This window comes from Diprion similis, chromosome 2, assembly GCF_021155765.1.
Source record: "Diprion similis isolate iyDipSimi1 chromosome 2, iyDipSimi1.1, whole genome shotgun sequence".
NCBI classification, from domain to species: domain Eukaryota; kingdom Metazoa; phylum Arthropoda; class Insecta; order Hymenoptera; family Diprionidae; genus Diprion; species Diprion similis.
This window is the reverse complement of record NC_060106.1, coordinates 10,343,715-10,358,323: the sequence shown is the minus strand read 5'-3', so window position 1 is coordinate 10,358,323 and position 14,609 is coordinate 10,343,715. Positions and strand designations below refer to the sequence as shown.

At 39.1% G+C, this 14,609-nt stretch overlaps 1 protein-coding gene across 5 annotated transcripts; it reads left to right on the top strand.

Annotated features, from left to right (window-relative positions):
- The first annotated feature begins 179 nt into the window (after positions 1–179).
- On the top strand, positions 180–10,469 carry LOC124416434 (clavesin-2-like). Of its 5 annotated transcripts, none has more exons than XM_046897523.1 (6): positions 180–285; positions 5,437–5,632; positions 6,885–7,089; positions 7,816–7,939; positions 8,331–8,543; positions 8,701–10,469. In XM_046897523.1, exons 2-6 carry the CDS (start codon positions 5,458–5,460, stop codon positions 9,595–9,597), a joined length of 1,614 nt encoding a protein of 537 aa, XP_046753479.1. In that variant the 5' UTR covers positions 180–285; positions 5,437–5,457; the 3' UTR covers positions 9,598–10,469. The 5 variants fall into 5 exon arrangements, with proteins under 5 accessions (XP_046753479.1, XP_046753482.1, XP_046753483.1 ...); XM_046897526.1 differs by lacking the exon at positions 180–285 and adding an exon at positions 1,330–1,380; XM_046897527.1 differs by lacking the exon at positions 180–285 and adding an exon at positions 4,850–4,865.
- The last annotated feature ends 4,140 nt before the right edge of the window (positions 10,470–14,609 follow it).

The window sequence follows — 14,609 nt, the reverse complement described above, 5'->3', positions numbered from 1 at the left end:
ATAAAATGTTAACAGTGGATTCCTTTTCGTTTTTGGAAAACACAATTGGACGAAAGATTGTTTCAAGTATAGCGCCTAATTGTTTCTCTACTTTCATAACGCTACAAAATAGATTCGTGGGACGGAAGGAATCGAGGAATTGCACAAATATATTCCATCGAGTCACAACCTCGTTGTGAGTGTGTCTGTGCGAGGTGTGACGTCACAACATGGCGGTTCGAGGAAATCGTAGTGCGGCGTGGCGTGTCGACGGTGCAACAGTCTGACAGCACCGCCGAATGCTGGGTAAGTTTAGGGTTTGAATTTTATTTCACATCATGAAAGCCTAGATCGACGTTTGTTTCCCGTCGTGTGATAATTCCGTCCGGTGAAACGGTTTGCCTGTAGTTCTGATAATTAATCCCTACAATTGTACGGACATGCATGATCCTAGACTTAATTCATTCTAATCGACACACATATTCCGTCGTGTCAAACTGTGGAAAGTCCAGAGATAAAAACGATCCATCGATCATGGATTACGTGCAGGGCTCGGTTGTGCGCTAAGCTAAAGCTAACCGGAAGTTAAAATTATTATATTTTATTTATACTTGCCTCTGCAGTGATCGCAAGCTGCACGTCGTGAGACCGTCATGTCAGCGCGAATAACAATTATTCGTGGATTTCACACTGTTCATTATTATCCTTCGTCGGAAACTGGCGCTTGAAAATCTGTAAGCATTATAATAGATATTACTTCCTGTTCGCGCAATTTCGAATTTACCGTTTTCACCGGATTATATTATGTACACTTGAGCTTGTTACACTACACAAATTGTCTATATTATACCCCAACCGTCTATTCATAAACAATATCCTTTCTCTATTTTATCGTCTGTGAAGAGCGAATATAATATTTGTAAATAGCTAAAAATGAAAGAGAATCACGAGACTCTCGGTACAAGGTGACAAATAAGTACAAGCCCAGAGACGTAAAAATATAGTGAACCTTGCCAGCTCGCCTGCGTGCAGCAAGCACTTGAAAATCTCTCAGTACATAATTGAGTGTCGAATTCTATACTTTGCCCAAATTTGTATTACCTATAATTCGGAAAAAATAGTATTTTGCGGATATTACCATTTAGTCGTGGTACAAGTTGTACCTACCTCGAGGTATACCTAGCAGTTTTGCAATAGTAGGCAAGGTGGGCGCGATGACTCACACAACTCAGTTACCGTTCACTATTTTTCTCTCTCTCTCTCTCTCTCTCTCCACTTCTCCCTCTCGTTTTACGGTGCCTCCAGGTAATACACGCTCGTTCTTCCCCTTACAAAGGTATAGCAAAGGATATACGTCCGCAGCATCAGCAGTAGCAGGAGTCCGGCTGGCCAGCCACCCGGGTAGATTATACCTATTTCTTTCGTAATTTTCGACTTGATCCGCTGTGACGACAGCGCCGATTCGTCACGGCAGTCGAACTGTGAGATAATAATTGACGCCGACTAGTGAATTGTGTTACATACAGTAAAGTCGTTCGTTTTTACATGCATTTATTTTACATATGCGCGTCGTAGTATTATTCTCGTCTAGTTCAATTTAGGCTTCTCTTATTTCCGTGCTGCCCTCAGCCTCGTGCTGTGTCGCTTGGATTTCTATTACATGCACGTAGGGAATAACTGCGCCTGAACATAAAATACGACCTTGAATAAGTGAAGTGCCGCCACGATCGCTTAGTGAACCCGTGGTGAAGCATCGTTTCTTCAAACTCTGCCGACAGTGTTCGATTGGCATTGTGTCTGATCTGACAACAAAATGCATTGCCGCAGCTGATTCAAGTTCGTATTCACAGTATAAACATTCCTGGTTTATAAACTGGCGTAACTGTGATTTTTAATAGTTTTAAAAATTATCTCCCACGAATATATATGGAACACAGGTGGATATAATAGAGTTTATCGTTATCGAGGGTATCGAAACCTTGAGTGTATATGTATGTACATTTTGTATTTTCAAAACGGCTACGTGATACCCAGATATAAGAGAAACAGACGCAATTTTAGTTCATAGTCTGACAAATTATCTCTATCACAATTAATTGAAACATAGATTTATATAATAGAATTTATCGTTATCGAAGTTGTTAAAATCTCGTTTTTTATACGTTTTTTTTTTTGATCAAATCGAAGACGAGATATAAGATCGGTTACGCAGATAAAGAAAGTGACGTATTATATCGCGTGAAATAGTGAAACTAAATTTTAAGCTTCTTTAACGCGGTTGAGAAAAAAAAACCCAAAAGAAATACTCGATGAGTAGCTGACCTCTTGGTCTTGCTGCAGGGTTTCAAATCTATTTACTCGCCAATCGTTGTGTAAAAATATTTCACGATACGATCATGCAATAATTGTGTACCCACGTTGATGAAACAAAACCATTAGATAATGATCTCGCATTTTTACCGAGTACTTGAGTCAAAGATATCGTAAAACGTGAAAAATTCTCACACGCTTGTGTGTACATTTGTAACTGCGAATATAGAACACGAACAGCCCGTAAACTCTGGGTTAAACCACCAAGAGGTATAATTTTTATCTCGTTATTTCAGCTGTGTATAATTAAACATTGAATGCACTTAGATAGTGAAACGACAGAGCAAATATTTGTCTGTGTTCTACATTAACGCTTAAATTATTTCAGTATCACCCTATGCACAATAAGTTTTGCGCTCATCAACTTCTTGTGTACATAATAGGGGCTAAAATAGACCTATCGTAGAAAACCGTGTATAAATTTTTACTCACATCAGGACGGAAGTCAAAGCCTCGAACTAATTAATAGTCATGGATAACGTAATCGAAAGGAAAATAATATAATACTTGAGAAGGAATCTTCACGTTGTGAACACTCTTCCTCTTTCTAAATTAGGCGAAACCCGTGTACTATTTGCAACTGATAAAGTCACGTATAAAAAAATGGAACCACGATTCGACATTATGCGAGTCTGCTGACCATGAGAAATGATTGAAACACAAACAGCAATGGTGTGAAAACGGAAGTATGATGAGTGTGTGGTGCGATTTGCACAAACCAAGCGTGATACATGCCGAAGTCTAGATACGTAGGTACTGTGGTCGAAAGCTCACAGTTATCGTTCTGCTTTTGTTCAATTAAGTGAATATGTGGGTATGAGACGTGCGTACTTTGTTGTATTTACTGCTGCATAGGTATATTATACCATGTATACAGCATTGAAGTATCCATCGATTGCGAAACTCGCCTGCTGGTGTGATGCTATTTTTCTTGCATACACTTCGGACTGTAATACAAGTAATTTTATATCAAAGTACATACGCATATACATATATGTCCTATCCAGGCGCGTAATTATCACATCTAACCGATGCGAACGTGTTATTTGATACGCGTCTGCTCTCGGATCTGCCAGCTGACAATGATACATGTTTTTTTCTTCAAAATATTGTTTTTCAACGATACTATAATTCATTCTGTTCTTGTATCTGCGCATAAAAATTTTTAAGCTGAGCCCTGCTGCTAGCTCTTGCCTGCAGTACACTTTGTTTGTGTAAATATGTTTGCTTCTTATTTCGAAAATGTGAAATTCAAATACCGTGTCAAAACAACGTCTAATAATTCATGTCGTTAAGACGATGGCGTAGTCCGTCGCTACAAGAAAAAATAAAAAAAAAGTAGAAGCCGATTCACCGGTGAATGACGTTGGAATTATTTAAACCGATAATAAGTTTCTGTTATTCCTATTCAATGATTTATCATTAACGATATTATGAATTGTAATAATTAATCTGGTTTCGATACTTTGTTCGTACCTGCAACCTTTTTATTGAAATTAAGAAATCAACTCTTTTTAACCAATCTGAGAGAAAAAAAAAACACTTCACAGATACACTTGTTGATGGAATCAGGTCGAATGATGTCGAGAAAGAGGTCTATCGCATACAGAGATCAAAAATAGAATGTACTAAACTTTTTACACAGTAATTAAGTTAAGTGACTCGTATATACGAACGATCGAAACATGAAGTCTGTTCAAAAACGATAACATTTGAAGTTGTGTCCACGGTCAGATTGGGCTCATATAAGTATATCGGTATAGAGTAAGAAACTCCATCCCGGTTATGCGATACCGATGCGATAACTTTATCCGTTGATCACAAAATCTGTTCCAATTGAAGTACATATATCGACGTCTTGCTAGATCCGTGTTAATATTTACCAATCATTCGCGTCTAGAAAGGTATGCACATGGACATTTGCCTAGTTTTGATCGACTCTAAGTGTGTACAGTGAAAATAAATATCAATTTTACCAACTTTTTACCATCCGTGATTGACTAATAATTATTATTACGTCTTAATATTATCGTTTACGATTCTGTTTTTCGCTTAATTCAATACTCAGTGTGACCTTTTAAATCTGGCTTATAATATTGTTACAAAGGGTAAAATCACCCGTTTTACCACCTTTCAAAAATGATCTAGTAGTCATCGCAGATAAAAAACATGCAAACTTCTCAAAATATTGTGACACTATTGCATACCATCTTTGCGGACCTCGCGATTTGAGCATTTTGACAGTAAATCTAATCACCTGTGGATTCGTACTGTAGTTGCAATTGAATCTGGTTCTTTGTTACCGATCGTGGCGCAGTTTAATTGTTCCTCCTCAAATCGAGTCTACGCATTTGTCTACATCAGATTATTGTATGCTTAATACGTAGTCAATATAGTCCATCCTGCTCTCTCATCTCCTCTCCGGGGTACACAGCGTGCAATCGGATTGCGGCTCTTGTTTCAACGGAATCGCTTGCATCGTATAGCAATGAAATGTGCGCGGAGTTAGTACTTAGGTATATATACCTCGTAATAACCGTTACTTTGTGGAGTGCATAAAGCAGAATTTTCCGCAGTTCGTTTCGTACCGCTCTACAGATTAGTCGGGTTCTACTTTAAGAACGTGCTGCGTGTTGTAGAGTAAATAACAATTTTTCCATCTTATATGTTGAGTACGTGAAGTTTGGTACGTTTTTTCAATCTCAAAACCGATGAGTAGGTCTAGGTACCGCGGTTTGAACGTAGCGTTAAAACGAAAAATAAATTATCGGATTGCATATTACTACTGAAGAGGTGTCATTTCTATTAGAATTATTTTCAAGTAACCGTCTGGACTTTATTCGACGATAACTACGGTCAAGGGATACCTACAACAATAAAAATAATATGTCTAGACACGAGTAATAATCGTCCATCGATCGTTAACGAACATTTTTATTTTTACGTACACATATAGTAATTTCATTCATGATTTCGAATGAAACATGCCGGATATTCGGTCGATGATCGTAAATATTTATCGTCTCAAAACTCTCATGTTTTTTTCAGTGCTTCGGAAAACTAAACCTAGTTTTTTCCTCGTTACAGTTTTAAATCATTGGAAAACTCATGGGTTCTCCGGAGATGGCAGAATATTGTGAATACATGTGGAGCTCAACTCGGGCCCACACAAATCTCGCTCTGGCACGCAGCCTGTACTACGAGCACAACCGACTCGATCCTAAGGATAAGAAATTGGCCGTGAAGACGGTCAGGGCAATCCTCACAGATACGGCAAATGTCGGTAAGCTCGTAAGCTAAAATAATTTTTAAAAAATATTATCATTATGCGGATTTTTTTGATTAGAAATAAACTAATGACACGTTATATCCAAGCTTTTTCATTTCACAATTTTTGTGTAATTTCGTCTTCGTGTAACAAACCCATTTTCACTGGTATCGCTGGATGATATAAATTAAATATACAAAAGAAAGCTTTGCAGTTCTCAACTTTTTCGCGTATATACTTATTACATAATATTGAGTAAATTTAACTGCTGCGAGAAAATTTCACTCGCTGAACAAGTGATTTTGATTTGGTTATAGCCAATTATGGCGAAATTACCGTTTTCGGGGTCAAGAGAAGCTTCATTTGATGCAGATAATTAAAATTTTTTTTTTTCAATATTTATTTTGATGTACTAGCATTAGATTTATTTCGTACTACGATATGCTTGTTGTTGGAACTGAGAATAATATTTTGAGAGCTGAGAAAAAATATTGAAGATGATTTATTTAACGCGTGTAGAGATTTTTGGAATTAGTATAATCTTTGTTCAGTTTTCTCCGTGAGTTACAAAGGCTTTAGTATATGCTAGGAGAACTTACGATAAGCTGGATATATATACAATATATACGCGTAAAAATACAGCGGTTCTGCTTTGTGACTGAGCACAGGTCTTATCTTTATCAGCATCGTTGTAAATATTGCGTGCACTATAACTTGTATATCCTCGCTAATTGTACCAAAATAATCACAAAGTTCAGACGGAGTTCTAGATACCTATACATATATATATATATATATATGTATATGTTCAAGACGCAAACCACACTGTGCAGAAATATGCATGCCTCGTACAATTGACGATACACTTTGCATTCCGCAATTTGTCTACGCTAAGTAAACACACTTAATAACGAAGGTGCAGTGAACAACAAGCACAAGTGTCGTAAATTACTCCGTGTTCTCGTTGTTTCGAAATTTGCTTGCAAGCATGCGCATTAGTTTCTCGCAATCTAAAAGTCTCGAGAATAATAATGCGTGTTACGTTTACACACCTGCTCAAAAACGATAATGTTACAAGAAACTGCAACTCGAACAAAGTGTCAGAAACGAAATTCAACTCGCATGTATTATGCAAGTGAATGTTAAGTTCATAGTTATGTATTTACTGGAAGTTGTGAGAAAATTTTCAAAAGTGAAAAACCCCAGCTAATTCTAAGACGCAATCGTTTGCTTGTGTGCCCTAATTCTCCATGTATTATTTCGGTAGATCTCAAACAATGCACCGATGAATACATAACGAGGTTCCTACACGCGCGGAAATACCGAACAGAACAGGCTGCTGCACTGATAATCGCTTATCAGAACCAGGTAGCCCATCGACAGGATATTTTCGGAAACCTCACCGCCCGAGATCCTGCTTTGCAGCGGGCTCTGCGTGCCGGTATACCTGGTGTCCTTCCTGCCCGAGACAGGTACAAAACCTAAATAAACATTTTCGTGCACATGGTGAATGCCTACCACGGTTCATTGCTGTTACAGGCAGATGGTATCTTGTTTGCAAACGATTTGCTATCTTTTTGCAATTTTATACGTAGCTGAAGATTAAATTTGGAACACGCAAAAAAAAATTCAGGTTCTGATTAGAGAAAAAAAAGTTAAACATGCAATATATGAGCCGTTCGTTCAAAGAATAACCTAACTCAAATTTGATCGTTTCGAGAAAAACCGGTTCAAAAGTTGACTTAGCGGATGGTAATAGGCTACGCACGTAGTTTAAACCACTTACGAAGAGATAAAAATTGCATAAAATGTTACGAAATTTTACAGGTAAGTTAAGTAGTAAAAGTCGAATTACTGTTTAGAACAGGGGTTTGAAAGCTAGTTTCAATCCGATGAAAAATTTGAATTATTTGTCTTCCACCTTTATGAACGATATTTACGTTAAACTGGGAAACAAAATTCTTGGAAATTTTGAGTTATTAGTAGGTATTTGAAGCCGGATATTCACGGTGAGATAATAATAGTAACCATTGTGGATGAGAAACCGCGTACCATGTGTGCAGCCTGTGTCACATTTTTATCTATTCTCGTGGGTATATTTGCACGCGAGAGGTAAATATTTACCGATAACGCGAATCACAATCGATATTGTGTACTAACGTAACTTTCTTGTGAGATTTGAACATGTGAAATTCAAGGAAGGGACGATGTGTGCTGGTGATTCTGGCTTCTCAATGGGATCCCATTGCTGTTCCGGCTCTTGCAGTGCAACGCGCGATCTTTCTCGTCCTTGAAATTCTCATACAGGATCCTCGGAATCAGGTTAGTCCAGTTCTACTTACATCAGGGGCTTCAGACTAAACTCTCTTTACAATTACTGCGCGTTTGAATTAACGGAAATAATATCTGCAAGGTACTTGGAATACTTTCAGAGGTAGGCAGTATTTTGCAAAAACCATGACGGACTAATGCTGTTATTGTAAAAGGTTTTGCACGAATTTGCAAAAATATTTAAATTCCAAGAATTTACATTGATTGGAAATTTAGGGGTAAAATATTTCGTCTTATTTTCTGTTCTATTGGGAAATTACAGGCCCTATTGAACTGAGCAATCGAAATAGAGAATAGAGATATTCCTGTTTTCGGAAAATAGCGTTCTCACATTGTATTTATATCCAATCATCAAGACGTGATAAATAATTTTACCAAACAGCACTCCGGATTCGTGGCTGTAGTGGATTGGGGCGGATTTTCATTGCGCCAAGGTGGAGCACTTGGAGCTGCTGCGCTTCGCAATCTGATATCAGCTTTGCGGGGCAGATTTCCAGCTCGATTCAAGGCTATCCATTTCCTCTCAGCTCCACTCTGTGTCCAGGCAACTTTGGCCATTGTGAAACCGTTTCTTGATGAAAAAACGCGAAACAAGGTAAGTTTCAGTCTCCTACAGTATGAGTTCATTATGCCTCAAATTTTAAATTTGAAGAAGAATTTTTTGTAAAGTATATAATTGTTTCATGCGTAGATTGAACTTTGACTTATTAACTTAGACCTTCAGCCACGTATGTAATATGCCTCGTTTACAGATTTATCTGCATGGAAACAACCTCAGCACTCTCCACGAACACCTTCCAACTGACATTCTTCCTGCTGAGCTGGGAGGTACAGGCCCTGCATTCAACCCTGGACTGTGGGCTGAGCCAGTTATTCATTCAGCGATGAAGGAGGCAGAAGTGGCTGCAACTCTTGCCCAAAAGGAGAGGGAATCGCGAGCTAGGGATTTGGTGGAACTTATGCAGGCAAAAGGGAACAGCAAGAACGAGACGAGGACAAGCGGTACAGCCACAGAGTTGGTGGAAATTTCAGGCTCGACAAAGTCTGCAAAGATAAATAAAGAGAGTGGAGTTGAGTCATCGTCAACGGATTGTTTACAACAAGTACAAGCACAGCTTCACGAATGCCCGAACGATGATGCGATTAACGCGGAAGCAAAAAAATTACCCACAAGTCACTCGTCAAGCAAATACAGTAATCCTGTCGTCGGACCTGATGAAAACGACCAAAACCGACCAACAAACGTCATTCGTGACGAAGACCAGATAGTTGAAATCGATGATGAGCCGAAACAAGAAGGAGGGAAACAAGATAAGGAGCTGGATCAATTATCCAGTGTTGATGTCGAGGTGAAGAAATATCGGGAACGTGAGAATACGGAGAAGGAGAAGGAGACGGACGATGTTCCTGATAATGTAGAGAAAAATATTAGGAGCGAATCTAACGGCCTTCCAGATGATATTGAGTCCTTGGAAATTCTTTCGGAAACAAACAGCAGCAATGACTTTGAAATGGTGCCGAGCCGACCAGATAGTGAGACCAGCAAGGATAGTTATAGTTTCGACCTTGATCTTCACACGGATAAAATTGTTGTACGTGACGGTGCCAAGAGTGCAACGTTATCTGAGGAAGCAAGCCTTGTTACGTAGCTGTAAAGTGACGAAATAAACCCGTGGTCACTTTTATCATCGAAATTTCTACTCAAAGAAATTCGATGCATCAGAAATATGAAAACGGATGTCTATTTGAAATGACAATCGATGAATCCCAGAAACTATCATTATTCAAAAGTTCCTATATACATTTGTCTGGTATCACTATGTGTTACTGCCGATTTTGATAACCGAGTTCTGCTCGATTAGCTCCTGAAATTTCGAATAGGGAGTCGTAGTAGTAACTGTGGAGATACTGGTGAAATTTTGAGTCAAGCTAGTTATGCAATACCCGGAAATGCCGTTTTGTTCCGAGTATTAGCCAATGCCGGATATAAGACGACCCGCAATTCTGAGACAGTATTTCAGTTTTTTTTTTATTTCTGAGTTGATTTGTCTAGTTTGATATGTCACGATTTTATACACGGTTGACTTTGCGTTTTGCTATAGTTATCCAAAAGACAGATGACAGGAAAAATGATTCAATTTTTTTTTAATTCTAACCGATTTAGAAATACCCATATTATTTATTTTAGTATTTATTTCACTGTGGTTTGACTTACGCTGTTAAATTCAGGTCTCGAAATTACTTTGGCGATGATCATTAGCATACTATCATGACTGCTTTTATACTAATTATTCATTTTTACTGGTATGATTTAACTGTGTGGCTTAGTGTTTATGTTTTTGCGTGACAAAAAGTTAACAAAGAATTTATTATCGTTGCTTTTTCGGATAATAAATAATTGACAAGATAATTATTCGTTATCGCCGTAAGTATTTGCACATTCTCATGTTGTTGGTACATCGACTGATTGTTGGTTTGTTAATTAACAACTGCTCTGTCAATCTCACCGCACACTTCTGTGCCTGAGCAACTGAGGTGTGTTCTTGCAACACGATAATTCACATATGGGTAGAGTAACTTCGTATGAAAATGTGAGGAACAAGAGGTATGCGACTAATTTAATCCAGATTTCTGAATCATTTTTAAATAAATGAGAACGTTGTGCATTAAGTCATGTTTTGAGGACTACATCGTTTCTGCGATACATGACGATTGAGAATAAGTGATGGAGGTGTTGTTTGTATCAATGTCCAGTACGGGATACACTTAAATTAGTGTACTTAACACGTGTTTACTTTTTTGACACCTGATATACAGATCTGTGATTCTAGTGCGAATGCTAATTCATACCTACAATAAGTTTATGGCAAAATACTTATAAATAAAAAAGAAAAAAAATTGATATTTTTTTTATCGCTTACTAGTACAGAGACATTCTATTGGATCTGATTCTTACTGCGGATTTTCAATGCGTAAATTGTTTAGCTATTATAATAATAATGTATTTTTGTGAAAAAAAATATATATTTTGCACACTAATCACGTTTAGACGTTTCACATCTCTATACTATTCCCTGATAGAAAAAATTTTCATCATCAGCATTGAAACCGTGAAAGAGTTCGGAATTACTAAACGTGTACAATCCTTAAGTGTTCCATTTTGAAATGTAAAGTATTCGTGTATCAATTCAATTTTTTTCAGATTTAGAATGAATCTCTTTTTCAAGTTTGGTTTTGGTATTAAGAAATACGTTGACGAAAATTTACCGCTACAGGATTGACATTTTGAAATACCCCCCCTGTCCGTGAGTTTTTGGACAGCTACTGAATATTCACTATGTGCAGATGTTGAAAAACGTGGTTTTTTTGAATAGTTTTTTGATGTATACCTGCTCCACAAATATTAATCGATATCCGTCTACCCATTGAAGGATAGCGAAATCCACTGTAAATTCCTTCCAGGCTGCATACAAATATTTCAGCCTTCGTGCAACTTACACTCACCTCTATCATCACTGTATCGATGTGGATAAGTTTTACGACGCCAATTTTTGAGAAAAAAAAAATTTCTCATGTCAAATATGGAGCATTATTAGGGAAAGAGTTGATTCTAGATTACGTTGACTTTTTTCCTTCAAACGGGTAAATTCATAGGGATCGGGACACGACTTAGAAGTAAGATACGACCTCGAGGTTTCAGCTTCGATTAAAAAAAATTGCTTAAAAATATTTTAGTCCATGGGAGTAACGAAATTGAAAAATGACCACTGGAGACCGAACTAATGTAAGAACATAAGCCTAGTATTATAATATTTGGGAAATAATTACATGTATGGAATTGATACATTACCGGATGAAATATTTGGCGATGTTTGTAGTCCGTTACAGACTATTGATATGGATTCTTGAGCTTGAAGTAATCACACCTGAAGGATTGTTGCTGAGACATTAATGAAAACTCGATGATCGTCTGAATGTAGTATACTTAGGAAAGTGGATTTGAAGATTAGTTCGTAAATGTTATTGAATGTAAGATCTGGAGATATGTTCAGAAAAAACGTTGCTTGAATAGTGAAAAAGAGAGATAGACCAGAGGGAGAGATTTTTAGACGAAGTCTGAGAGCAGAACGGGGTTGCTCATAATTAAATAGATACTTTTCAGCTACGTGGAAGTCCGAGGGACGTGAACGATAGAGGAACAAGATGGCAAGTACGAGGTTAGAGTTCGGAGATAAAAATGGCAGCCCGGGATTCTGCCAGACGTAACAGATATTAATTTGAGAAAAATTGAATCATTATTCTACTCGTTTCCACGCCACCGGAAGCGGTAGAGTATTTGGCGCGTTTTTTTTAACGTGGTATCCCCGGTAGGCCTATTCCACGCACGGGAAAGTGAAATCAACCCTACAGTTTTTTCAAATTATTCTGACGGAAATATTTCTTTAATATGGCTGTGTCCGACAAATAATATAATCAGTCTCGACCACTTCCACCCCAACGCAGACGCTCCCCAGACGTCGTGTTCCCACGACTAGAACTTTCAACGAAAGTCCAAACGCGCGACCCGCCGCCACCAGGATGTCGAGACACCGCAGTGCACCAGCTTCGTCTTACTTCCATACGCACTACTTAAATCCGGTACCCTGGCCGGATATCGGAGCAGCAACGTATGCAAGAGAGATATAGGCCTGGGATATGCCTACTGGCGTCACTATGCACTAAGACACAGTGAAACTTAGGGGCCGCCCAGAACGTCGTAACGTCTGGAACGACTCTACGGGTGCACGGCCTGCTTAGAGACGAAAGCGCGGAACGGACGCAGTCTTCAACTGGAGATTTTTGCTGCCTACGAATCGTTCGCAATTTGATTTTGAATGGAAACGGCTACGATGAGACGCGATTATTCTACAATTCCAAGGTGTGATACTAGCTTGAAGGGTTCAGACTCCAAGTTCGAGGTGTGGTACATGAAGGGTTCAGACTCCAATTTCGAGGTGTGGTACATGAAAGGTTCAGACTCCAATCTCGAGATGCGATCTCAAAAGGTGAGAGGTATTCTTCGCTTCTCTGTCACGGGTGAGCCGATCAGAGGTTATCACTCCTCTGTCACGGGTGAGCCGATCAGAGGTTATCACTCCTCTGTCACGGGTGAGCCGATCAGAGGCTATCACTGCTCGGAAATGGAGAAACCGATCGAAGCTTGCCCGTCCTTCGTAATTAGCAAACCGATCAAGGGGTAAGGCATTTTCCGAATTAATATTAGCGTTTGATTTTGGACCTAATATATTGATCGCGGCCGGTGAAAAGTTCGCACTTGGATATCGAGGGGAAATCGCGACGACGGGTTCAGACTCCCATTTTGAGGTGTGGTACGTGAAGGGTTCAGACTCCAATCTCGAGATGCGATCTCAAAAGGTGAGAGATATTCTTCGCTTCTCTGTCACGGGTGAGCCGATCAGAGGTTGTCACTCCTCCGTAACGGGTGAACTGACGAGGGGGTTTTCGCGTTTTCCGAATAAACCTTAACGTTCGAATGTTCTCCTGAAGTATCAACCACTACCTCGAGAGGTTCGCACTTAATTTCCGAGGGTAAACCGCCACGACGAGTTCAGATTCCAGTTTCGAGTTGTGATACATGAAGGGTTCAGACTCCAATTTCGAGGTGTGGTACATGAAGGGTTCAGACTCCAATCTCGAGATGCGATCTCAAAGGGTGAGAGATATTCTTCGCTTCTCTGTCACGGGTGAGCCGATCAGAGGCTGTCACTGCTCGGAAATGAAGAAACCGGTCGAAGCTTGTCCGTCCTTCGTAATTAGTAAACCGATCAAGGGGTAGGGCATTTTCCGTATTAATATTAGCGTTCGATTTTGGACCTAAGATACCGTCCGCGGCCGGTGGAAAGTTCGCGCTTCGATTTCGAGGAGAAACCGCCGCAACGGGTTCGAACTTCAATTTTGATGTGTGGTACGTGAAATGGTTAATTTTGTTACCCGTGCACTTAGATGTCTATCTTAAAAACTAATCTCTTATGAATGTAGAATCGAGCCCTAAAGCATCATCGGCGTCTGCTTCTTGAAATTTGCCATACAGCATCAGCCTCCGCGTTCTTGCACTTACTTATCTATTTCAAGAACTAAACTCCTACGATTATCTTAGATTTAGAATCAAGCCCCAGAGCATCGACCGTTGCCTTCAGACTCCCTCGAGCTTCAGCCTCAGCCTTTAGACTTCAGCCCTTCAGCATCATTGGCTTCTGCTTCTAGAAATTTGCCTTATAGCATCAGTCTCCGCGTTCATGCAATTTGCTACCCCAGCACCAAAATATCTATGTTAGAAACTGAACTCTTAAAAATTAAATCTTAGTTTTAGAATCGGGCCCTAAAGCATCATCGGCTTCTGCATCTTGAAATTTGCCATACAGCATCAGCCTCCGCGTTCTTGCACTATGCTAGTCATGCACTTACTTATCTATTTCAAAGACTAAACTCTTAAAAATTAAATCTTAGCTTTAGAATCGGGCCCTAAAGCATCATCGGCTTCTGCTTCTTGAAATTTGCCATACAGCATCAGCCTCCGCGTTCTTGCACTATGCTAGTCATGCACTTACTTATCTATTTCAAAGACTAAACTCTTAAAAATTAAATCTTAGCTTTAGAATCG